Source organism: Hyalella azteca, unplaced genomic scaffold (genome assembly GCF_000764305.2).
Source record: "Hyalella azteca isolate HAZT.00-mixed unplaced genomic scaffold, Hazt_2.0.2 contig10955, whole genome shotgun sequence".
Lineage (NCBI taxonomy): Eukaryota > Metazoa > Arthropoda > Malacostraca > Amphipoda > Hyalellidae > Hyalella > Hyalella azteca.
The window spans coordinates 80610-106645 of record NW_025940971.1 but is presented as its reverse complement, the minus strand read 5'-3'; the positions used below and the strand labels follow the sequence as shown (position 1 = coordinate 106645).

Here is a 26036-nt window from a genome sequence, read left to right as displayed (position 1 = left end):
TCTCGGGAATATGAGAACGATGTTATTGAGTAAAATTAACATATGATATAAAGTAAGCAAATAACCGTAAATATATTATAGTAGTGAATATAACCGTACTCTCTGGAATACGTGAACGATTTTATTGAGTAAATTTAACTTATAATATAAAATAACTAGGTATAATAAATATAATGAATATAATTCACATCCCACCTAGTGTCTGACGAGTCCCCGTAGACCCACGCGTACGAGGTGGGCTGGGGCTGCGCCTGCACGTCGCACGTCAGCGTCACGGACGTGTTGCTGGCGACCATAGTGGCCGTCACTGCAGTACGGCCGGTCTGCAGACCACGGAGGGACATGTGGCATGTTTATTAGTGGCCGTCACTGCAGTACGGCCGGTCTGCAGCCAGAAGGGGACATGTTGGGGTTCGTTAGTGATTATTTTATACAAATTTTTATCATTAGTGAAAATTTTATAAAAATTTTTATTTCTACAGGTGCCATAATTTCTTTGTTAGCGAAGATATTGTTTTACAGGCTTGTAGTAAGAAATAAACTTTTAATGATGGTATCATTTTAGTTTCATAAGAAGTTAGCTTTTCCTGTTGTTTTGTTTGGTTGGTAGATGTGAAATATCAAATGCAAATGAATGGCCGACACATATTTTTTTTCAATAGTTTGCTTTATTTAAATTAAAAGTGTCTCTTTGGAGTTTCATACTTGAGTGATTCCATTTGTTCAGTTAACGTCATTGATGGCAGATTTTGCTAAATCGTGATTTTCTAGCTTCTAAAATTATAGTTAGTCAGTACAATTCAGGATACTCCGAATTCCAAATATAATAATTTACATTTTTGTTTTAGTTACAAAAGTGGCCTAGAATTTAACAGTTCAGTTCTTTTCGCTATTAATCAATCTAATTTCATATTTTGGGAGTACCTTCTTTCCAGCTCATAGCATTATTATTCTAGTCTCATAACGTGTATAAAACAAATTGCATAAAGTTTTTACTTGTGTACTCTTATGATGTATAATAGGCAATAAAAAAATTTATTTATTTAAATTTAAGACAAGATAATGGAAGAAAGTATTGTCGTGCCTTTATTTTCCCAAACATCCGCTCAAGTTCGCTTTAATTTCTAAGAAATAAGACGCTTTAATTTCATAGCTACTGAATTATGTATTCATTACGCGTATTTTGACAACACTTCTCTTTAACTTTACTTCTATAGTTTGTTGGTCTGCTTCAAATCTTATATAATTATTATTTAACACACTTCTAACTGTCCAATTGATCGGAAATTTTACACACTTGCGTAAAGTCGGAGACAATGCATGAATCAATGGACAGAATCAATCATTAAAATATTTTTAAACATTATTTATTTTAATATTAAAAAATCGAAATTTTTTTTATATATAAATATTAAAAAAAAAGTTTTCGAATTTTTAATAAAAAATAAAATAAGAAATTCTTTGCACATGTGTAACATAGGAGACACTGGCCTCTGTAGAAGTGTTGTCTTTAAAAAGTAATTTATGAACGCATATTATTTAAATGAAAGGAAGATTATTTAGTTATACGCAGAATACTTAGCACTCAACCTGTAAATAGTATCCGTTTGGAACAGTAGCTCTTGTAAATGCCGTGCCGAGACAGCAACCGAGTAAGTTCTGTCATTTATTTTAATTGCAGTTCTGGAATGCACAATTATCCTGCGAACTGATTTCTTTGCACGGCAAACTTCCATTTAAAGGAGTTGCGTTCTATAGGCGTGAAAGATTATTGATTCATTGAACGATGGAACTAACTAAGCAGTTTCACCTGTTCGAGGTTCACGCAAACTTTAGTACGACAATTGTTCCAAATTACGAGTGTGCAACTTCTTCGCTTGACAAGTTTCTTGGAATTTGCATGCCCAACAATAATAGAGAACCATAGTTCTACATGAATTTATAATCGTACTGGTCAAACATTAATACATTGATGCAACGCTAATTTTTTAATGTACTAATTGGCAAAAAGAGAATTTTGATAGATCGGGAAGAAATAAACTGCTCAAGCAGTAACTAATAAATTCAAATAATAACGAAATATATGGAATCAGGCTTGCTTTTCACACGAAAGCCTCGAAAACCTTTGGTTAGTGTTATTCTTTATGAGTAAAAAAATATGTTTCTTCCGCAATATTATTGATCGTACCTAATGTAACTGAAGGCCTAACCTGAGAAAAATCAATTCATCACCTAAGAGGTCAACAATGGCCACAAAAACTCATAGATACGATCAGTAATTGAGATGAAAAAATTTCTTAGCCGAGATCAGCCATGAAAAGGAATAGAAATAACAAATTTTATTTTAGCCCAGTAATTGGTTTAGAGATTTGAAGGTATTTTAGTAGTCACAATAAGTAATGAAAATCTACACATTTTCGGTCAATTATGCTATTTGAAGTGAGAAAATGACAAAAATTTCATAGCCTTAGAGACCAGAAAACATTCTAGCAACAGAACACTCACTGGTGCTCCTAGTTATTTTTTACAATATCTAGCATAAAGAGTCAAGCTTATCCTATAAGATCCCATGAGATATCACATATTAAACTATGCGTTACATAATTCAACTACCAACATCATTATAGAAACCATGACCCCGCTCACAAATTCGAGCTGCATTCCTGACCGTTGCCACACGCAGCTCAATAGGTAATCAGCGAGGTTCGGCTGAATTTGGATACCGACCAGAGGCTATTGCCTTTGCGAAGACTATTAAATTTTATCATTTTTTCATTGACATCACGAGGTTCGGTCGTCCATCTGAATTTGGATACCGACCAGAGGTTATTGCCTTTGAGAAGACTATTAAATTTTGTAATTTTTTCATTGACGGTAAGTAGCTACATCAGTCAACGCGGCTGCAGCCAAGCAGTTGTCGTAACTGTAGAGTGCTGTTAGATCAATACAGACGCTCTACGTTTCGCTATTTGCTTACCACGCAGGAGTACATAAGAATCAAGGAGCAAAATAAATGTTGTACAGACTTTTTCAAAAGTAACGCGCAGCAAAAGTAACGCGAAAGACTCACAAGTAACGCGCAGCATGAAGACGTTGGAGTGACTGAGCCATATGATGAAGAAAGACTCACAAGTAATGCGCAGCATGATGGCGTTGGAGTGACTGAGCCATATGGATGAAGCAAGACTCACAAGTTAAGACTCACAAGTAACGCGCAGCATGATGGCGTTGGAGTGACCGTCCCCCTCGGTGTTGGACGCCAGGCAGGTGTAGAGGCCAGCGTCCCGTCTCGTCACGGAGCTCAGGCGCAGAGTGTCCCGAGCGCCGCGGGTGTTCCCTGACACTTTGCCCTGAGTCGCGGATGCATGAGGTTGTTATTTAAATAACCTATATTATTCACAAGCATTAAATTATCTCAATATACAAATTATCAAAAGATATTACGTTATTTAAAAGCTGAACAAAGCAATTTTTACTGTGGGGTGGGGAAGGGGAATGACCAGATAATTGTTTTTGTGGACGATGAGCATTTTCTTTTTGGCATAAGCTGGAAAAAATTAATTATTTGTTGGTAATTACTTAAATTTCTTAGAGCTATTTTTTTGTATTCATTTTCACATTTTCAATTATTTTGTGTATCCGAACGTAGATGCGGTTTTCAGAATTATACATTTTTTATTAATGTTTGTTACATGTTCACTGTTCCTATTTCTCACTGAATAAATAAATTTGATCATTTTTCTAATTTATAATAATGATTTTATTTTTAGTTATTGATGTAAAAGTAATATTGAACTACTTTAATCCATTCCCTCCAAGGAAAAAAAAGTTTTTGGATTGACTCGAAATCGACATTATATAGTCCTTAAGACATATTTAAATTGTTTAAGAATGTGAAAAAACAATTTAATTATATTATAGAAGATTTGACCTGGAACCATATGATACCGCGAGGATGCGAGTACATTATGACTTTATCGGTTTCTTATTAATTGTTGTGTTAATAACAAATTTTGTCAGGCATCTCGTTTTAATGAAATAAAATACCATATCACCGAAAGAAATCATTGCAAATGATATGGAACAAAGCAATACGTATATGCACTTCTAGGTCCCCGCTGCATATGCAGCATTTTATTCGCATTTGCATACGGACCTCAACCTAAAGACTTTTTGGCGCTACACGATTTACCCATATCTTAGGGGCTAAATGCTTATATTTGTTACCTTTTACACCTTTACACCCACGTTTCGAAATTATTTTATCATGGCTTTGTGTTTAAACTTTTTTTCGTTCAGTTACAGATGTAACATAAATTTTCTTTTTGTATAAGAGGCCGTGAGTCCACAATTTCCAATATTTGCCCGATTTAACTATATCAACTACAGTACAATGCAACCACTTCAGGATGTTATCAAGTCTGTCTTGCCCCATCGCATGGAAACTGCTTCACTTAAAACATATGCAGACTTTTGACGAAACATTACCTTACTAGAAAAAGATTATACACTCAAAGCAATATGAAAATGATTACTCTTAGGTCGTATGTATCCACATCACATCAGGCCAATTTCTCTGTATTGCTCCTTCGGTCATTTTATCCTTCATGTACAGCGAAATAATCACCTCGTTCACCAACAATTCAACAAAGTTCTCTTGGGGGTAGTCCGAAATGCATTTAATTAATTTGCTTCAGGAGAACTCCACTGGTTACAAGCGACACTATTCTTTTTCAAACTTATTCCTTCATTCGCTTTCGATGTTGTTCTTTCCACCTCGTCAATCAAGAAACCTTAACTTGTGAACGATTATCGGCTGGATCATTTGATAAGTTCCTTACGCAAATTCAATTCTGCGGGAGCCCAGATCGATAGAGAGCCCTACGTCAAAGTTGATCTACGTTCTTGCTTCAATCTAAGTTTTGTTCATCAGATAGTCATCTCCAATGAGGTTATACACAGCAGATTGTTCAGAGAATAAGTCATTTTCATTGCTCGTTTCTATTAGATGGGCTAAGATTTCATTCAGAGAACGAGACCCGTAAAATATATACTTGATATATGATATATATATCAAGATGTATATGTACTCGAATCCTCCTAGCGGTGCGATACGTTATAACACCGTAAATAGCACGATACAAAATTCAGCATATCGTGTGAGATTTTTTTAATAAATCTTAGTAAGTTAAATAAAACTTTAGTTACGTATCTGTTGCATCACATTTTACCCCCACAAAATCTAAACAATTATTTTGATGATAATTATAGCTCACTTTTCATGTCGCGCTTTTCAATTTGGGACAGAGCTTTTTTTTTTGCCACATCTCTAAAAACCAGCACTGCAACACTGCAGTGTTAGCAATGATCTTAAATGTTGGCAACAGTGAAGAATGGTCTTGGTAAAAGGCTTGAATGCTTGGCAAACATATTTTCACGCAGCCCTTTACAATTGAGAACATTTCATTTACGAATTAATTTTATGTGGTACAATATGCTACCGCTAGGAGGGAAGGGGTTAATTTAGTAGTAAAGATATTTTGACGAAGTTTACTTTTGACCAGACCAGTTGGAGGCCAGAGACCTTCTATACGGTGAATAAAATGATTTTATTTTTACTTCTAAATTGCTGAAAGGGTTGTTAATTTCGTGACATTATTCTGGACAAATTTCTAAATTTTCTATCATATATACTTATCTTTCAGTTGAAAATTACGGATAATAATTTTTTTCTTCAATTATAAAATTTCATCTAAAACTCTTCTTTTTGAACAATTTAATATACTTGAAAAGAAAAATATACAGCGCGATACGGTAATTAACTAACTAATTATTTTGCGATTTATATTATATAATATCATTATATTCTTAATTTTCTTACGTAAAAAAATTATCGTTTCGTTGCCTTTGCACCTACATACATATATTCGTATCTGTGGATAAGAACATCACAAGTGATTTTAATCTAAATATTCGTGTTTGAAACCTGTTCAAATTCCATCTCGTCACTCCAGCTGCAATTTGAAATGTAATCAAATGACATAAGATTTTCCACTTCGAGCTATGAAGGTCATCAACGAGAAGTAAGTATTTTACGTAAGTGCATCTTAGATCGATAAAACAATGTAATTTCAATATGAGTACATTCTTATAGCTATCACACATCCTCGTTACACTTGTGTTTTTTATGACGTGAAATAAATGTTATGAGTGAGTACTATATGCATTGGATGGAAATTTTTTTCCTTGCAAAGGCTGAATGCATGGAGCCTAACTGAGGTAAGGTAGAAGAAACAAGCCACTGAACACACCAAGCACTGAACATACATAGTCTGAATACATAGAAAAATTGTACAAGGCGATGACTAACGATAGTGATTTTTACGTATAGCAGTATAACTGAGCACAGCAATACGTAGACTGACTAGTCATTTTTTCGAATGACGATGTAACTTGAACCAGGAACGTGAGGACTGCTAGTCATTTTATCGTACGATGACTTAACTTAAAGCAGGAGACTGCGGACCATCTAGTAAATTTATCGTATGATGATTTAACTTAAACCAGAAGAGTGTCGACTAACTAGTCATTTCATCATATGATGCTGCACGCAATGCAACTTTTGTCGGAAAGCGATTCCGGCCAAAATATTTATAATTATACTACGAATATATAATCTTAGAGACGTCAGGAATTCAGTGTAAAATATTAAAGATGTCCGTTTCATAAACAACACGAGCTAATCAAATAATTAACTCACGGATCAGTTAGCACGAATATTTAATCGCGTTTACCAAATAATGGGAAGTAAATACTTGAGGTGTATATTAACTGCTGGATAACCAAACTATTGAATGCATGTTCTAACTTATCAGTCGTGCTGTGAAAATAAGAACTTATTTTCAAACAGTAAAGGATTGATAGAAATTGCAGTTTATCATTACTTTAAAAAATATTAAAATTTCACTGAACTTGGAGTTAAAATTTGCATGCCGAATCATTTATTAGCCGGTGGTAGCACACATGATATTCTAAGATATTCCTCAATGTGCGGAGCGTGATGAGCGTAAAGAATTTAAATACTGAGCGTAAATTGGGTATAAAAAATTCTTAATGCTGTTTGCCCGAGGCGATGATGAATTCATTCATGCATCGTGATTTAATTCCAACACTTCGTAAAAAGCCATAATTGAGCCGTTGCTCGAGGCCGAAAAATGATAAGTTCTAGTTCAGCCAACACGGATGCCAGAACACTGAAAACTTCTCTGGTCTGATTACCTGGTGTTTATCATCCGTATTTATCACCCTTATTTATCACCCACATTTATCATACAGATTTATCACCCGTATTTATCACCGGTATTTATCACCCGTATTCACCCGTATTTATCACTGGTTTTTATCACCGGTATTTATCCCCCGTATTTATTGCCCGTATATATATCACCCGCATTTATCACCGGTATTTATCACTCAAATTTATCATCCAGATTTATCACCAATATTTATCACCAGTATTTATTACGGGTATTTATCACCCGTATTTATCGCCCGTAATTATCACCCGTATTAATCTCCTGTATTTATGTATTTATCACCTGTATATATCACCCGTATTTATCACCCGTATTCATCACTCGCATTTATCACCCGTGTTTATCACCCGTATTCATCACCCGTATTTATCACTCATATTTATCACCCGTATTTATCACCCGTAGTTATCTCCCTTATTTATCACCCGTATTTATCACCCGTATTTATCACCCGTATTTATCACCCGTATTTATCACCCGTATTTATCACCCGTATTTATCATCGAGCGTCGGACAATTTTTACCCTAATGAGGCCAACAAATTTACTCATGAAACTCAATTTAAAGTACAGCAGTAAAATTTATTATCGGTTCGAATTAAAATGAACGGCTATTAGAAAGCAAGTTTACAGCCGCTCATAAATTGCCTGACTAGAAGTAATTTTTCATGCCAACCTTTAGGCAATAATTAAATAAATCATTTTCATTCAAATAATAATTGAATAGATTATGGCTCGACGAATCTAATAGAGTTTTTATGTAGTAATTTATTTTCTGCAAATTTCTGCTGTGAAACTATAAATTCTCTACTCCTTAGAAATTTCAGTTTAAGATTGCTGACCCGATCAGTTACAGAGAAAAATAAAAGGCTAGTTTATTTTGGTAAATGAAATAAAATGATAGTTTTCGATAACGCTAAATTTCAATCCATTCCTTGACCGCTGAAATGGATACCTAACAACTGAAAAAAAAATTAATTTTGATTCTTTTCCTAACGCTACCAATTTCAACAGCCGACGGATTGCTCATTCTCTGAAATATCCTCTCATAAGGAGACAAGATGCCGCTTAACAATAAAGAATTCTTGAATTAAATAAAGAATCTGATTTAAATTGTAAATTAGCCTCCGATGGGGCAAAATACGACAATGTTATGAACCAGCATGACACAATTAGAATTCACCCATTTAATATCTAATTAAATTTTCAAGCAATAGTTGCTGGAAAGTCATTATCAGTCCAACGAAATTAACATCATTCTTGTTAATGTTGAACTTTATTTAAACTTCATCTAACTAAACTTCCTTATATTGCAAAAAACTTTCATGCAATCGGAAAGTAAATGGAAGAAAAATCCGCCTGATTTGATGTAGTTCACGTGAATCAAAAAACGCGGCTCAAAACATAAGCAAAGTTTAAGGCAGCGCAATTATTTTTACTCGGATTGGAAGAAAGCAACTCGCATCGAACGATATTGAGTGCCCGCTGGCCTTGAGCGCACAGCTGCTGCTTCATGATTGTGAGCCGTGCCCACGAACAATAAACACTGTTTTCTATATTATATAATACATGTATTGCATTTTTTAGAGCGTGTATAATATTGTAAAAGTAGTGCGTTATTTTGTATAACCCATTTATTCTAGATTTTAAGGCGTGTATAATATTGTAGAAGTATTGTATTATTTTGTATAAGCCATGTATTATATTTATTTTAAGCCGTGTATAGTTTATTTTAAGTATTATGTTGTAGAAGCCATGTATTGTAATGAAAAAGCCATGCATTATGATGTATAAGTAATGTACTATATTCTAAAAGGCATATATTATTTTTTAAAGATATAATTAATTTTGAATAAGTCAGTCATATACTATTTTGCAAAACCAGTGAATCATTTTGCAGTCAAGGCATACCCCACCACGGAGCCGTTATTAACTATCGAATTATACAGTAACTCACGTTGATCATGGATATGAGTTTTTGTTGTGAAGGTCACTATATTGACATAACTCTAGTATGGTATATATCACTAGTGACGTAACTCACGTTGATCATGAATGTGACGTTGTATAGTTAGGTTCACTATGTTGACGTAACTCTAGTATGGGATATATCACTAGTGACGTAACTCACGTTGATCATGAATGTGACGTTGTATAGTTAGGTTCACTTGTTGACGTAACTCTAGTATGGGATATATTACTAGTGACGGAACTCACGTTGATCATGAATGTGATGTTATATGGTGGAGGTCGGCTACGAGCAGCACACTTGAAGACAATTTCACCACCCTCCTTCACCATCAAACTCGCACCACCAGCGTGCGTGACGGTGTGGCCCTGCGAGCCTGTGTCCAGCACGCTCAGGCGCGCCTTCGGGACCGCTGATGACAACACAAACTTGAAATTAATTAATCCAGCATCAACTTTAATGTACTTCGTATTTTGTAAATAGTGTTAAAAAATGTTAAAGCGTTACACCAATGCTAGAGAAAGAGCAAAGCAATAAGCCGGCAAAGCAACATAAACGCCAAAGAAGCAATCTATTTGAAAACCTCTGTAACGAATATATGTTGATAGATGAAATAAACATTTTGAATGTTTTGCTAAGACAATTTGGTATGTGTCGACTGAGAAATCGATTATAACACACAGGGTAAAATGTAGTAACCTCGGTGAAAGCTTTTATTGTGAATATCGTATAAACGTTGGATTAAAACTATTACTTAAAATGCGTGCAGAAACGCATTGAAAAATTGCATGTCGTGAAAGTTCCTTCGAGTAGGTTTTATTGAAGACCGGAGAATTTGTTTCTATGATAATGATTGGATTATTTTTCCCAGTGAATCGACCAATATTTTTTGGTTGCACAGAAAAATGTTGAAATTCAGGTACTTTCAATGTTTCTTTGAAGAGTAATAGGCAACATGAGATAAGCAATGCAAAATTATACAAAAATCAAATAAATCAAGCATCAGAAATCTATAAAAAATTTTGCCTTGTACCGGCTGTCTCCTGCAATTAAGTTTTCGAAATGGATCAATTTGAACTTTGGACAATAAATCTTGTTGCCTTTCATATGCTAACAATTCAATGTCAGGCTGAGAGTGATGCACTGAGATAAAACTTTGAATGGATCAATAATTTATTCAAACGAAATTCAATCAGAGTTAAGCGCACAGAAAATGTCGCAAACACAAATGAATTCGATGCTCACAATACATGAGGATGAGGATGGACACATCGGTGACGGTTGTCTCCCGCCACTGCGGAACGTTGGCGTCACTGTTCCTNCGACACACGAAGTGCACAGCAGCGTGTGTCCCGACACACGAAGTGCACAGCAGCGTGTGTCTCGACACACGAAGTGCACAGCAGCGTGTGTCCCGACACACGAAGCGCACAGCAGCGTGTGTCCCGACACACGAAGTGCGCAGCGGTGTGTGTCCCGACACACGAAGTGCATTCCGAGCAAATTAGCTCTGCGTCTCATTTGCACGTCACTTCGCCGCGACGTCAGGAGGCTTGTTTCTTCATTAAAACAAGAGCATTTCTGCACTGCCGCCCACCACCGAGGAAAATAAGAGCATTTCTGCACAGCCGCCCACCACCGAGGAAAACAAGAGCATTTCTGCACTGCCGCCCACCACCGAGGAAAATAAGAGCATTTCTGTACTGTACAGTTGCATAAATGCATTTCAGCATTGTTTACAACCATCAAATAAAATTTTCATTCAATAACCGTCACAAAAGGTTCCCCATTTTATAATGGTAACTGTAATGACCTACATATTGCATAATAAACACAACTTATCTATGTCTACTGTCTGCCTCTATGTGTTGCTATCAAGGAAAATAATTACCTATACATCTTACCTACACTTATTTATCGCTATTGTATTTAGTTTCTTCTTATTAATGAGAGAAGAAATCTGCTACAAGAAAATCTCTTCTCGCTAACTCGCTTGTACGAGACGATCTTCGTCTCTAAGAAAACAATCCCGCTCTGTTGGCCAATAATATTTGCGAGTAAGTACGTATTTGTTTGGAGTTATCAGGTTAGCCTAGAACTGTCATTAAGTTATGTCATATATTAGTAAACAATAATTATCAATATTATAATGAATATGATCTGAACTAAGCCCGATCAAAATGTCTCATAATTGTCTTCATACATTTAATGGATAACGTGTTCCGTGAGTGATTAATCCACTAATTCTTGTGATTCTGTTTATTTTTAATTTCACGTTCATTTCTGCGTTTCCATCGCTGAATGCGGACGATGCAGTCGGATCGTTGGATGTAAATTTTGCCTTTCATGACGTGATTGATGAAGTGACGATGGGTTCGTCCTTGCCATCAGTTTCGCAAATATTTGAAGATATTTTTGTTAATTTCTAGCCCTCATTTACAGACCTGATCCAACGCAATTTTCTTGAGTTCAATTAACTAGTTAATAATAATACAGTCCCATTAGTTCAACGGTTAGATGAATTACGTGTATGACGTAAACTAATTCAATAATATTATGTACTCATCGAAGGACAAAACTAAATAAACTGAAATTTGTTGAAAATGCTAATAAAAAAGATATTTGTATTACAAATGTTGAATCATTTTTAATGCTTGTATTCAAATTCATCAATTTATGGTGTTGAAAATCTGTTAAATCTAAGATTTCGATTTAAATTTGTGCTGAAATTTAAATTTTGAATTAAACATTGATTAAATAATGTGGCATCATATATATAAGAATGTTTCAGCGGAGAGTATATATTAATCCTCGGTCGATGTAATACCAGAGGATTTAGATTAGGTGATTTACAGATGTTGGGCGTTGATTGTGGCTACGCTGATGGAGGCTTCGCAGTTGGAAGTGTTTGTAAAGTTTGCATAGTTTCAACATTAAGGCAACATTTTGCTTCAATGTTCATTAGCTTGGAAAGCGAATGAGCCTGACCATTCAAGGATAACTATCGGGAACTGGCAGAAGTCGATGGTGGTTTTATAATGAAATACTAAGCAAAATTAGTTGCAATTTCGAATATTTAAATTTGAAAGTTGTTCGTGAAAATTGCTAAGTAGCTTTTAAGTTTCGCGAATAAGTCGCTATGCAACCATTGCTTAATAGTCGTTAATAAATAACTTTATTAATTCACTCTAAAAAATGAAGGGGTCAAATTATTCGAATAGTGACACACTTTAGTATTTCTTACTTACACCACAAACAAAGAGCGGACGTAGCAATGATATGTCCTTTGACCGCGCCAAACTGTGTCACGATGACCCACACAACCGTAAAAATTCAATAGTTATTAAGGAAAAATCTCCTCGTTTATTTGAGTAATAAGTTTGCAGTAAAAACAATTGTATTGGCTGAATATTTGTGTGAATAAATACTGAAAAAATTAACTAAATTTCTCCTGGATTAAATTAACTAAATTTCTATTCATTTATCAAATAAAAATCTTAATAATTTGAGCATGAAGTACGAACAATTGTGCCGACTGTACAGTTCTTTTAATCATTACGTAAATAATGATCAAAATGAACTGAACATCAAGTTATAATTAACAATAATTAGCACAATTATCAACAATTGAGTTGGTCGTCACTCAAATAACGACTTTAATCCATAATAAATGAAGTTACAATTAACAATAATCATCACAATTATTAACAATTGAGTTAGTCATTACGTAAGTAATTATCATAATGAACTAAACATCAAGTTACAATTAACAATAATTATCACAATTATAAACAAGTTAGCCATTACCGAAGTGTGCGCTGCAGGTGAGCAGCAGGCGGTGGCCCTCTGAGAACGGCCCCACGCTGCCCCCCACGGGCCCCCCGCTCACGTCCTGCACTCGCACGTCCAATATCCTCTCTGCACGGGTAACGGGCGGGTACGGTTAACGGCCGTGTAATAGAAGGTACGGTTAACGGGCGTGTGCGGTTAACGGTCGTGCACGGTTAACGGCAGTGTATTACAAAGGTACGGCAAACGGGCGTGGACGGTTAAAATTCGTGCAATAGGTAGTTACGGTTAATGGTCATGTACGGTTAACGGCCGTGTAATAGATATAAACGGTTAACGGGCGTGCACTGTTAACGGTCGTGTAATAGAGGTACGGTTAACGGTCGTGTACGATTTACGGCCGCAAAACAGATATCAACGGTTAATGGTCGATCACGGTTAACGGGCGTGTAAGTTCAACGAACGTACACGGTTAACGGTCGGGCACCGTTAACAGTTGGCACGGCCAACGGTTGTTCATGGTTAACAGTCGTTCACGGATAATATGTATTTTTATTAGAAAATGTAAATATATGTAATTAGTAAATGTCATTTTATTAGAAAATATCCGTTAAGATATTTTGAAGTGTACAGTGCATCTGTACTCAGCTTGAAGGAACTCACCTACAACAGTGAGCTGCATTCTCAGGGTGACTGCAGGAGATATTTTGAAGTTGTGCATCTGTACTCAGCTTGGTCGTCCTCCTGCACGTATTTGATGACCAGAGTTTGCCCTTCTTCCGCCAGGGAAATTCGCTCGCTTGCCGAGACGTCGTCGCTCCATGAAATCTCGCTGTCAGAATTCGGCGTTTTAGATTTGAAGTTTCGGAGGCTGGAAGGGAGGTTGTCGCCGGGGTGGTGGTGTTGGTAGTGTTGGAATAATAGACGTTGTTCCTTCGAACCTTCAACTTCTTTATCTTCGCGGCCGTCATGACTGAATTCAGGAAAGGACAAATAAATAAACTTGCCTCGAAGAAGAATCATGCTGGAAGTAAATTTGGATTTATACATTTTTGATAGCACGGAAATTTTCAGCTGTAATTTGTCAGGCCACACTCATACTATAAAAATAAACATTAGGTAGATGTCGCTAAAAAGCTAAACTCATGGCAGGATTTGAGGTAAATTATTGAGTCGGAAGCGGAAATTGAGCCTCAAAATAACTTCAAGTGCAACAAAAGTGTTGGTAAAATTTCTAAGAATTTCGTTTACCTGTATAAAGAAAACTTTGTAGAGTAACTTTTTATTGTGTAACAGTGTAATTATATCGAAATATTCGCAGCAAAATCCACCTGTCAAAAGCGAGGAGGAGGATTGATTGTAATGCACAAATTCATGGCAAGAATGTACTCAGAATGGAGATAATGAAAAAAATTAATTGTTCATCATATAAATAATGAAAATCACCGTTGAAAGCTTAAAACCGTTAGTACAGTTTGACATGATTGACTTGAACCAAGTAAATCGTTAGGACAGTTTGACATTCTGCATAGAATAAGGGAATAAAGCCAGCAAAAATTGATGAAATTAAGAGTGGAAATTTGTCGAAGGATAACTTAAGAAAATTTTCATTTCTTAAGTTATTACACAAATAAAGTTTACTCACAAGTCCTGCTCTTGCGTGTAAACTTTATAACACAGACATTTGAACAAGACGACTCGCTCTCCACTAAGACTTCAATCAACTTAATGTCACTCGATTAAAATATATGGAAATTATGCTGTCCAGCCTTGATCGTTGCTCACTTCAATATCGTTATTGTTCCCATTACATTGGCTTGCATACTGACACTCACCGTTTTTATTAATAAAGTTTCAACAAAAATGTAGATTGTTCAAACAACTATAATCCTCATTTGACCTTTGCATCAAAACATCACCCGGCGTGATCAGGTGATGGCAGCATCAATGATTCATGATGACATGATACGACAACCTTGCTCATAAATTTCTATCGGGTTCTCTATCGCCCAGAATTTGGAATTCAATTATTGATATCGCTCATGAGGCGGAAATGAGGAACATCAATCATGATTAGGTCCGATGCGAGGCTGTGTTTTACGGTAGCATCGCGTGGCTGAAACTCACCGTTTTAGACGGTTTGGAGCAATAAAATTTTTTGATAAATATATTTCCTAACTTATTTTTAATCACGTTTCTAAAGTGTTCACTTTTCTTGAGTTTTTTACCCCGAAATTCTAAGGCGGAGCCTCATTACAGGGACACGCAAAAGGGTCCAATTCGTGTCGGACTTCGCGCACAAATTATGCTAAATGTTGTATGCAGCCTTGTCCATCGTCCAGGAAAAATTATTTCTGAATATCAACTAAACATTCGTAGCATGTGCAACGAGATTTTGAACATTGTTTCACTTTTCAAATTCTTTAAACTAAATGGTTCGCCTTTCAATAGAAAGAGCTGCCGAGAAAAATCTTCTTCCTGAGACTTGACTTTCTTATATTTCTGTTCAGAACATCTAAGGTTTCCTGGATATATATATTTTCTTACCTCTGCAATTTAAGTTCTTTTGATTACTAAACGCATCATTCCTTCTATGTTTGAATCGCAGCCTACATATTTAGCTGATTTATTATATTACCGTGTTCGCTTTAAAGTCATCCATTGAAATATATTTTAAATCAGTTAATCATTACCATTCATTGACAACAGGAAAACATTATATGCCTCATTCGTCTCATTCAGCTTCATTTTATTTTTCGGATATTTGTAAAATACTTCCTTGAAAAGTTTATAATACTTAAATTTGGCAAGGATTAACCTCCACTGACATATTAATGTATAAGCTGGCTTCCAATTTGTGCACAATAGATCACGCACAAATGTTCCTTGCAGGAAGCTAGGCTCTGCATGTCAGGCTGAGCAGCTCCCGTCTTCCTTGCTGACACGGAGGGCTACACAATCCCTCATTACAGCTCAGAGACGCAGCCCTTGAATGATGTAAGCCGCATGATATGCTGGTAATTAGAGCTAAATGTGATTTGCATCCCCAGTCTTGTCAATTGTGAGACTAATTGTAGCTATTGGAGCGCAGTCAACACTATTGGGGCCCCCAATATAATCTCCAAAAGCGCGGTCACTGTAATTGTTATTCCGATCGATGACCAGTGAGGTGACACGGAAAGTTTTTCAGTTAAGTGGCTGGTATATTTTTAACGAAATATTTGTTCGAGGTTATGAACGATTAAATTATGATGCTGATATAGTCCTCTCCTCCTCGAATCTTAAACATGGTTCAATAAAACCTGGAAGTGCTTATGGCATTGGGAACAGAAATCTATAAACCAATATGGAATAATTGTTATTACTGATTTATAATAATTTCCCACGAGATTCACTAACAATACTAAACTACACCAAATTGTTCCTGTCCTCACAAGCTCGTATCCAAAACATGAATAAATAAAACCAGGAAGTTCACGACCAAAGTTCGGAAATCTCTAAACATGAACTGAATAATATTCACCAACTTTTACTTGGTTGTCAATGATGAATTCCAGTTGGTACCACAGCACCTGAGGAAGGGTCTGGACGTATCATTCCTGTACCACAGCACCTGAGGAAGGGTCTGGACGTATCATTCCTGTACCACAGCACCTGAGGAAGGGTCTGGACGTATCATTCCTGTACCACAGCACCAGGCGCGTCGAGTCGTTGCCGTACAGCGGCTGGTGAGCGCAGGGCAGACGCGCGGTGTGGCCCGCAGACACGCGCACCTTCACCAGCGGACCTGCGGGGTGTTGGGTGGCGTGATTAAATGAATTTGTATTTTATTATTGTTATTGTATTGTTAGAAGTATTGTTACTTCTAACAATTATTAAACAATATTTGTTCATATAATGTTGTTATTATTACTTTCTAGTATATTTTCAATTGTAATTATTATTATTGAATTTTATTTTTGAATTCATATTTTATTAATTACATATTGAAATTACTTTTAATAATTATTAAACAACATTTGTTCATATAAGGTTGTTATTATTACTTTCCTTTTATTTTATAATTGTAATTATTATTATTGAATTATTTTTTCGAATTCATATTTTATTATTTACATATTGAAATTACCTCTAAAAATTAATAAACAATAATTGTTCATATAACGATGTTATTATTACTTTTCTATTATATTTATAATTGTAATTATTATTACTGAATGATATGATTATATTTTTGAATTCATATTCTATTATTTATATATTGAAATTACTGCTAACAAATATTAAACAATATTTGTTCATATAATGTTGTTTTTATTACTTTTCTATAATATATATAATTGTAATTATTATTATTGAATATATTTTTCGAATATTTACTGTATCAAATATAATAAATTACTGTAGTTCAGATTGACAGATGTTGTTAACAAAGTCAGAAGAAATGAAGCTCGGATTATTTTCGTTCAAGTCTCTAACAACTTAGACATTTCCTATTGGTCGCGAAAATATTCGTGAAGAAAACTTTATTTTTTTTCTTTGTTTTTCTTAGAATAATAAAAAAAAATAAAATTGTACGACAAGCAGTTTATTCACTGTATGACGCACTTAGAGCAGGCGCTGTCCGCAATCCTAATACTGAGATAATAGTTTAAATTACTCGTATGTTCCGGATTCTGTATGCGTGATCCTACAAAATTTCCAGAAATATGAATTAAAGCATATAAATTAGATCGAATTAAGTTCTAAAGTAACTGTCTTGGAAATCTTCCTGCAATAACAATCTTGAAATTCAATCGACATTTGCGCATGGAGCATGCAGAGAAAGGTTTAACCGTTTATTTCAATCAATTGTTAATAGTTTGTTTGCTATTATCATTATTCATCATTCCATTTTTAATTACATGTTTACTATTATGAAAATGATGATCAATTTTTGTCCGATAAATCGCGAACACTGCCATCCGTTAATATTGATCTGTGCGAGGAGTTACTTCGATCATCTGTAATTCTAATGTATTATTTATTTTAATGTTCTTACGGATGTTTGGAACTTTATAAGTTTACTTGAAAAGTTGAAGAATCCATCAACTTTTGACTTGTGAAGAATCTTAAAAACAACAATTTTTTAGACAAAATATTTATAAAAAAATTAGTTCGACTTAGTTTTGAGAATTATATTTATTGATTAGGAAAACCCGTTTAATTTGAATTTGCATATGTAATATGATTAAATGAGTGCAACAATGTTGAGAAGCATACTATAGATTCCACTGCATAATTGTCAGTTCCCAACAAATCCTAGAAACAGAATCGTGTAGCCCGTCACGAAAAGAGTGAAGCTAAAGTTAAAACCAGCAGTTCAAAACCTGCAGTTCAAAACCTGCAGTTCAAAACCAGCAGTTCAAAACCTGCAGTTCAAGACTTGCAGTTCAAAACCTGCAGTTCAAAACCAGCAGTTCAATACCTCTTCAAAACCTGCAGTTCAAAACCAGTAGTTCAAAACCAGCAGTTCAAAACCAGCACTTCAAAACCAGCAGTTCAAAACCAACAGTTCAAAACCAGCACTTCAAAACCTGCAGTTCAAAACCAGTAGTTCAAAACCAGCAGCTCAAAGCCAGCAGTTCACAGCCAGCAGTTAAAAAAATGCAGTTCAAAACCTGCAGTTCAAAACCAGCAGTCTAAAACCTGCAGCAGTTCAAAATCTACAGTTAAAAAAACAGCAGTTCAATATCTACAGTTCAAAAAACCAGCAGTTCAAAACCAGCAGTTCAATATCTACAGTTCAAAAAACCAGCAGTTCAAAACCTGCAGTTCTAAAATGCACCAATCAAGTGACGATATTAACTCCACATTCGAGACGCGCACTCTAGTGACCGCCATAAACAGAAAAACGTTGTTTGATGTCAAACGAGGTAATTCACCGGACCACGCCTAATAGCCATCATTACCGGCCGTTTGCTAGCTTTCGAATCCCGCAAAAATCGTAGCTAATTAACCAGACCTGACCAAATGAGCGACAACGCAATGAAGCTTTGAAAAATGACTTGCGTATTTAATTCTTGGCGCGATTTCAATGGACACAAGCGTGAGGTTAAACTGAAAATTTTCCATTCAATCGACGTTGTCAATTGCCAAGCTAGAACTAAGCAAATTTATTTATTCATTTTTAAATTAAAATAGACATGTGCTGTCAAAGGCTAAAAAGGAATTGTCAATGATCAACAGTCACTATTCACATCGACAACGCCCCTGCAGTTAAACGAAATGAGGAAAAGTGAAAGGAATGCCAATAAAAACATCTTATTATTGAATGAACAAGAGCGGCTGAGACAAAAAATCCCCTGATCGAGAGGAGCACTCACATTTCCATTCACTCTCTCGAGCACAAATAAATATTGACGAATATTAGTTGAGCTCAGTGAATTGAGGCAACATATGAAGCAGGTGTCAGATAAAACATGGAGAAATCGTATTTTTCGTATATTCCCTGCTACGATAATATTTCACTAGTCCTGATCACGTTTAATGATAAATGACAAACTAGTTTTGTGCATCTAATCCATCGAGATAAAAATTTCGAAAATGGGGTGAATTAGCATGACTTCCACACAGATTCAAGTCTTTCACGGCTGCCATGGCTACATGACTTTGATGGCTACCATGGCAAAAATGGACATCAGGTCTATCATAAAGTTCGTGGCTATCATGGCTAGTATGGCTTTCATGTCATGCAATTAAGGCTACGCTGGCGTGCTGTAGCTCCTGGAATAGGATTAGGATGAACAAAGCTCGCAATATTTATATATGGAGAATATCGAATGTTTCTGGTAATACGGAAGCATCAGGTGCAGGCAAGATCACACGTGTCGTATTTCTTCTGATAGGATGCGGCAAAAAAAAGAACCTTGGTCGTTCAATGAGAACGTAATAATAGTACGGACGGCGAAGTCCCAGTCTCATTCCACCAGTAATACATCGGAGTCCTGGCCTCACTCCACCAGTAATGATGCGGAGTCCTGACCTCACTCCACCAGTAATTCGGCGGAATCCTGGCCTCACTCCACCTATAATACGTCAGAGTTCTGTCCTCACTCCACCAGTAATACAGCGGAGTCCAGGCCTCACTCCACCAGTAATACGGCACATTCCTGGCCTCACTCCTCCAGTAATACGGCGGAGTCCTGGCCTCACTCCACCAGTAATACAGCGGAGTCCTGGCCTCACTCCACCAGTAATACGGCGGAGTCCTGGCCTCACTCCACCAGTAATACGGCGGAGTCCTGGCCTCACTCCACCAGTAATTCNCCTCACTCCTGTAATACGGTGGCGTCCTGGCCTCACTCCTGTAATACGGTGGCGTCCTGGCCTCACTCCTGTAATACGGTGGCGTCCTGGCCTCACTCCTGTAATACGGTGGCGTCCTGGCCTCACTCCTGTAATACGGTGGCGTCCTGACCTCACTCCTGTAATACGGTGGCGCACTGGCCTCGCGTAGCAGATCTCTAAATCCCCGTGTTATTCAATAGAGGCAATGGGGGCTCATTGATTCACATTCCGGAAGAATTGAACATCGAGTTTCATGCCGAATGTTCGTCCGGTCATCACACACACCGCCATTGCAGGGCGCAGAATTGCGTCGCCGAAATGAAACCTCCACGAACATGTACATTAAAATATTTAGATTTATGATATATTATATTGAGATAGATTATGCATCTTTATGTCAAATAAATTTATACTTTTCGGCTGTTATTTATTGAGTTGTCACGTCTCGTAAGTTTCATGTCTTGGTATTGCCGTGTAACTGTTTTTCCGCGTATTTATTTTCGAATGTTCTTCAAATAATTCAGTTAATATTAATTATTACCGTTCGATAAGCGACAACAGAAAATAAATTCATGTGGAAACTGGTAACATACTAGTATACATTTCTGCGCTCTGTTTCAGAGAAACTGCAGAATTTTTAACATATGAATAAATTAATTAAAACTGCCTCAAAAGGTCTTCCTTGATATTTTAAAAAGGTCCTTGTTCAATATTTTAGACACTCAAAGTCAAATACGCATAAAACCTCGGTTATTTCTTAGTGTCATAATTTTAAAAACGAAATAAATTTTTTTACTGGACTTCACGTGTCAGAAACCAGAACCTCTTGCGCAGGTCCACGACAGGCAGACGCTACAGCTTCACCACGAAGTTAGCCCGCAACTTTATTCCCAGCAACTCAAGTTTCGGTAAATACTCCGAAACTTTTGCGTTACTCGAGAAGTTCACTTTTCCGTCGTATGCTCTGAGCCCAAAAGTTGGTTGCGGTTCTATGCTCAATTCACTTCAAACGGTGTCACCAATTGCGTTATTTTCAAAATAAAAATTAAAAAATCAAAATTCTGGGGAAGAATTTTAGTGTTTCTTAGTCTTGGTTGACTTATGCTGTGATTATTTCCGTTATCCTATTCATTTTATATACTCGTGTAGTTGAAATTCCAGTGTAGCGGTTCAGTTTAAGATTTAAGATTTTGTATTAATACAACAAAAATATGTAGAAATTTAGAATTAGATTTAATTATAATAATGAGATTTGTTTATATCTGAACGTAACCACAATAAATGCGACAATAGCCAACTTCATTCCAGCTTTTAGTATTTTGATTTATTACACTAGAACCTCTTATTAGAGTGAGTACTTTGGCGTAGCAACGGTCATCCTGTACTAATTACTTTGTTTAATAGTTAATTTGATTTATACTGTTGATAAATGTTTTTTTATGTATTTGTATTAATGTAACTTGTAACAAACTGTTATTTATACAGAGTTCTATATTGAGACCAGAAAAAAAGCGTCTTTTATTTCCTCAAACCTGATCGTGAGATGCTTTACCAGTATTATTATCCGGCAATATTTTTCCGAAATTATTTATTATCAGGGATAGAAATTTGTTTTAATAAATGGTTGTGATAGCTCTCAAGTTCTTACTTAGTTTCATATAACGAATATTATGGTTAATATTATGTATTGGTATGATGCAATTATTTCTTTAGCAACAATCCGCCATGATGCGTTCAGTTTTTGTCATTCAGAATGAACACCAAATATTAATATGAAAAATTTAAAAAAAGAACGAAAAAGAAAAATAAGACGATAAAAAAAGTTAACGACATTCCGCATCTCTTGCATTCGATTACTCTCTCAGTCAAGATAAAATTATTATAAGATTTACTAGAACAAGAACAATCTAGAAAGCAAACTGGAATTCTAAGGGATACCATTAAAAAATTTTAACACATGTCTATTTATATATCTAGCATTTTCTCAAGCCTGATAATGTCAATAAAAAGTTTACAGCGAAAACTAAAATTATTCCCAGCTCTTTTTCAACTCCTCACTACAGTTGAGAAGGGGGCATATCAACTAATCAGAACATAGAATCTTCACAATCAAATGAGCCAACTTTATATATGTAAAATATTATCTACAACTGCATCAATATAGACTATGAATTCTATACAAATTAATTTAATCTATAAATTCCACAAAGAGTTGTTAGAAAGTATTTATTAGGTAGTGACATTTTTTAAGCTCTGAAACTTCACTTTTTTAAGCCGCAATTTTTTCAATAATGTAGCTCTCACCTCGTTTACGACTGTACTCACCTGGCTTCAATAAAGCAGTCTCCAGTTGCAAGAAAATCGACGGTTCCAACCGAACCTCGCAGACTAATCATTTTATAAGGAAATTAATCCCGATTTCTTTACATTCAATCGTTCCTGACTGAACATCAATCAACCATATTTATCAAGGTACTCACCAGTTGCAAGAAAATGCACTCTTCAAACATACCAAGTAGGCCTATAGTCCTGGTGTTAGTATTCAATCCCATTTTGTAAATAAATTAGTGATGATTTCTTTACTGCCGTTCTTTACTGAACATCTCTTTACTCGAGAGATATTCATCAAGGCACTTGCCAGTGGCAAGAAATGTACGGCTCTCAAGGAATCATGCACTCCTTGCTCAGTCATTCTATCCTTTTTCGTGTGTAATTTTGTCGTGGATTATTTACGACAGCTTTTTCCTGACACTAAACTCTACTAACCTGATATTCATCAAATCACTCACCAGTCGCAAGAAATGTACGACTCCCAACGAACCGTGCAGTCCTCGTGTCCACATTTAAAGACTCGCCTTATTGAAAAATACTTCCCTTTAACTTCACTTTTTGTTTGTCTGCTACAAATCTTATAATCAATATTTAACACACTTCTACCTCTCTAATCGATGTGAAATTTTGAAAACACTTGAGTAAAGTTGGAGACAATTCATGAATTAATTGAAAGAATAAATAATTTTTAAAAATAAAAAAATTTAATATTAAAAACTTGCAAAAAATACTTTTGTCTGCTACAAATCTTTTAATCGATATTTAACACACTTCTGCCTGTTCAATCGATCTGAAATTTTGCACACTTGCGTAAAGTCAGAGACAATGCATGAATCGATTGGCAGAACAAATAATTTTGAAATTTTAGATTTTTTAAATAAAAAACTTAAAATTATTTTTTTAATAATTGAAAATAAAATTAGAAATTCATTGTACATGTGTAACATCGCATACACTGGATTCTTTAGAAGTGTTGTCTTTAAAAAGTAATTTTTAAACGCATATTATATAAGTGAATTTATCATGATTTCTTAACAGCTGGTTTTTACAACACTGCTCTTTAACTTCACTTCTTGTTTCCTTACTCTTAACTTTATCCGACAGGTGTTCATCAAAGCACTCACCAGTCACACTAAAATTCCCGACGTCTAACAAACCAAGCAGCCCTTATTCAAGTACTCACCAACATCAAGAGTTGGGATCCTGTTTGGCTTAAGACTCACCAACATCATGAGTGGGGATCCTGTTCCCCCATTTAAAGACTCACCAACATCAAGAGTGGGGATCCTGTTTACCCATGCAGAGACTAATAACATCATGAGTGGGGATCCTGTTTCCCATTCAAAGACTCACCAACATCAAGAGTGGGGATTTCCTCAACGACGTTCACTCTGTGGGACGCGGCTTGCGGAGTTTCCGCTTCTTTGTGCTTCTTGTGTCGCTGCTGAGGAGACGGCGGAGACTTTTTCAGTCGCAGCTTCTTTCGCTGCTCCAGCAACGTCCGACCGCTGCGCTTCTGCTCGGCATTGAAGAAATTCACGGAGTTTCCTCGATTTTGAATCTTCTGTAAGATAAAAATTTCCTGCTGGGACTCGACATTTTCAGAGGCATGACTGTCAACGGGGTTCTGAATTGTCTCGACGATTGATATTTGAGGCACAAATTTTACTTCTTTATTGTCAAGGTTGCTTTCCGATCCTTGGTCCTTAAGCTGTGTTAAGGCCGACGTTTGCTGCTTGTAATCAAAGCCTTTAAATGTGTGATCTTGTTCTTTATCAAAAACATCGCGCCCGTTAATGGTCGAAATATTCTGTTTATTTTCCATGCTTTTGATGTTGAGTTCACAGAGATTCGTGCATTGGTTTCCGTCCTTCCCTGTGCTGCAATTCCGGAGCGGATTTTTAAAATCGTTCCGACTCTTAAGGTCATAAGCGGTAACGGGCAGGGTTCGTTGCATTTTAATTGAGCTTTGCACTTGAGCCTTGCGGATTATCCCTGTTTCTGAAAAGCCTGCTTCATTACCAGAAATTTTTGTGTGGTTTGTAACGGCCGCTCCATAAAGTGAAGGAATCAAAGTTGAATAGAAATCTTCACTAGACATTTGATTTTGTGTGTATTCACGAAGACTCACTTCGGACAAATTTCTTCTGAATTTCTTGGAAATAACCTGCTCGCTATGAGGAACTTCTGATCTCGATGTCTCTAGAAATTTGATTCCCGAATTCCCACTTTGCAATAACAACTCAGAAGGCAACACAAACATCGCTATTGAAGACTGCGCTGCCTCGTCTTGACTGGTAACAATAAAGCTTGTCGTTGTCATTCTATTGGTGTGCATTTTATTGCTGAAATCAACCGCATTCCCAGCTTGCCTCTGGTCGCGAAACTCTTGTGGTGCGCTCATAATGTCGCTTCTCAAGTTTTTCTGCTGAAAATAATAATGTTTCCGTGAATAATCTGAAGCAGAAAAGCCGTTACTTAACTCCTGGTACAAGCAAAATAAAAACAATATAATACTCCGATTATTCCAATTAATTTCATGGGAGCCGCGCATTCTTATTTCTGAAGGTCACTCTCATCAATATCATCACAGTAAATTTTTTCAAGTTTCACTGGGATATTTTTTCCAGCAAATATGCTCAACTTTGCGTGGCAAATTGGAATTGGAATTGGAATTCCATTTTTGGAATTTGCTTTAGGCTGTCGCGTAGACGAGAAGTTTTGGGAAGGGCGAGTTTATGTTTCTTTTCATTATTATTATCCCCTAATTCTAATGGATTGAAATGTTTTTGACAATTTATCAGGAATCAAGCAAATTATGCCTGTCTTATATTAGCCGGCACGTTTTTACCGAGTTTCAGATATCATAGTTTAAAACTTTTAATTCTGTTTGACATTTCAATTTGTTAACACCATTAACTTTGAAATAGGCTAAAAATTTCAATTCGTTATTTTAATTCGTTCAACCAAGTCCTCCAATATCAGTTGCAAATTGCCGATATTTGAGCTTAGACCACGGGGATTAATTTTCAAGCTACAAAAATAGAATTTCCTGATCGACTCAAGTTTATTAAAAGTTTACAAGCACTGTTGCATTTTCTGATGACATTTTATATAATATCTTAAACTCGATTTTCAAGTAATCTCTTCAAAATTCTATTCACTTTAATTCTGGGATTTACAACACTTGATTTATCACATAAAAATCCCAATTTACATCATATTTTTGATGTTCACATTGATCTTTCCCTTTAGAGCCTCCGCGACATGAAAATAATATCCGCCTGATATGTAGCGACTTTT

The 26036-nt window shown here is 35.9% G+C and overlaps 2 protein-coding genes across 2 annotated transcripts; both read right to left on the bottom strand.

The window, feature by feature from the left end:
- Positions 1–3194: 3194 nt before the first annotated feature.
- LOC108664526 (basement membrane-specific heparan sulfate proteoglycan core protein) lies at positions 3195–10778 on the bottom strand. The gene is made up of 4 exons (XM_018151127.1): positions 10708–10778; positions 10530–10603; positions 9533–9696; positions 3195–3350 (listed from the first exon to the last, which is right to left on the bottom strand). Exons 1-4 carry the CDS (start codon positions 10776–10778, stop codon positions 3195–3197), a joined length of 465 nt encoding a protein of 154 aa, XP_018006616.1.
- Positions 10779–16646: 5868 nt separating this feature from the next.
- On the bottom strand, positions 16647–24558 carry LOC125178568. The gene is made up of 2 exons (XM_047882646.1): positions 24087–24558; positions 16647–16860 (listed from the first exon to the last, which is right to left on the bottom strand). Exons 1-2 carry the CDS (start codon positions 24556–24558, stop codon positions 16667–16669), a joined length of 666 nt encoding a protein of 221 aa, XP_047738602.1. The 3' UTR covers positions 16647–16666.
- Between the last annotated feature and the right edge of the window lie 1478 nt (positions 24559–26036).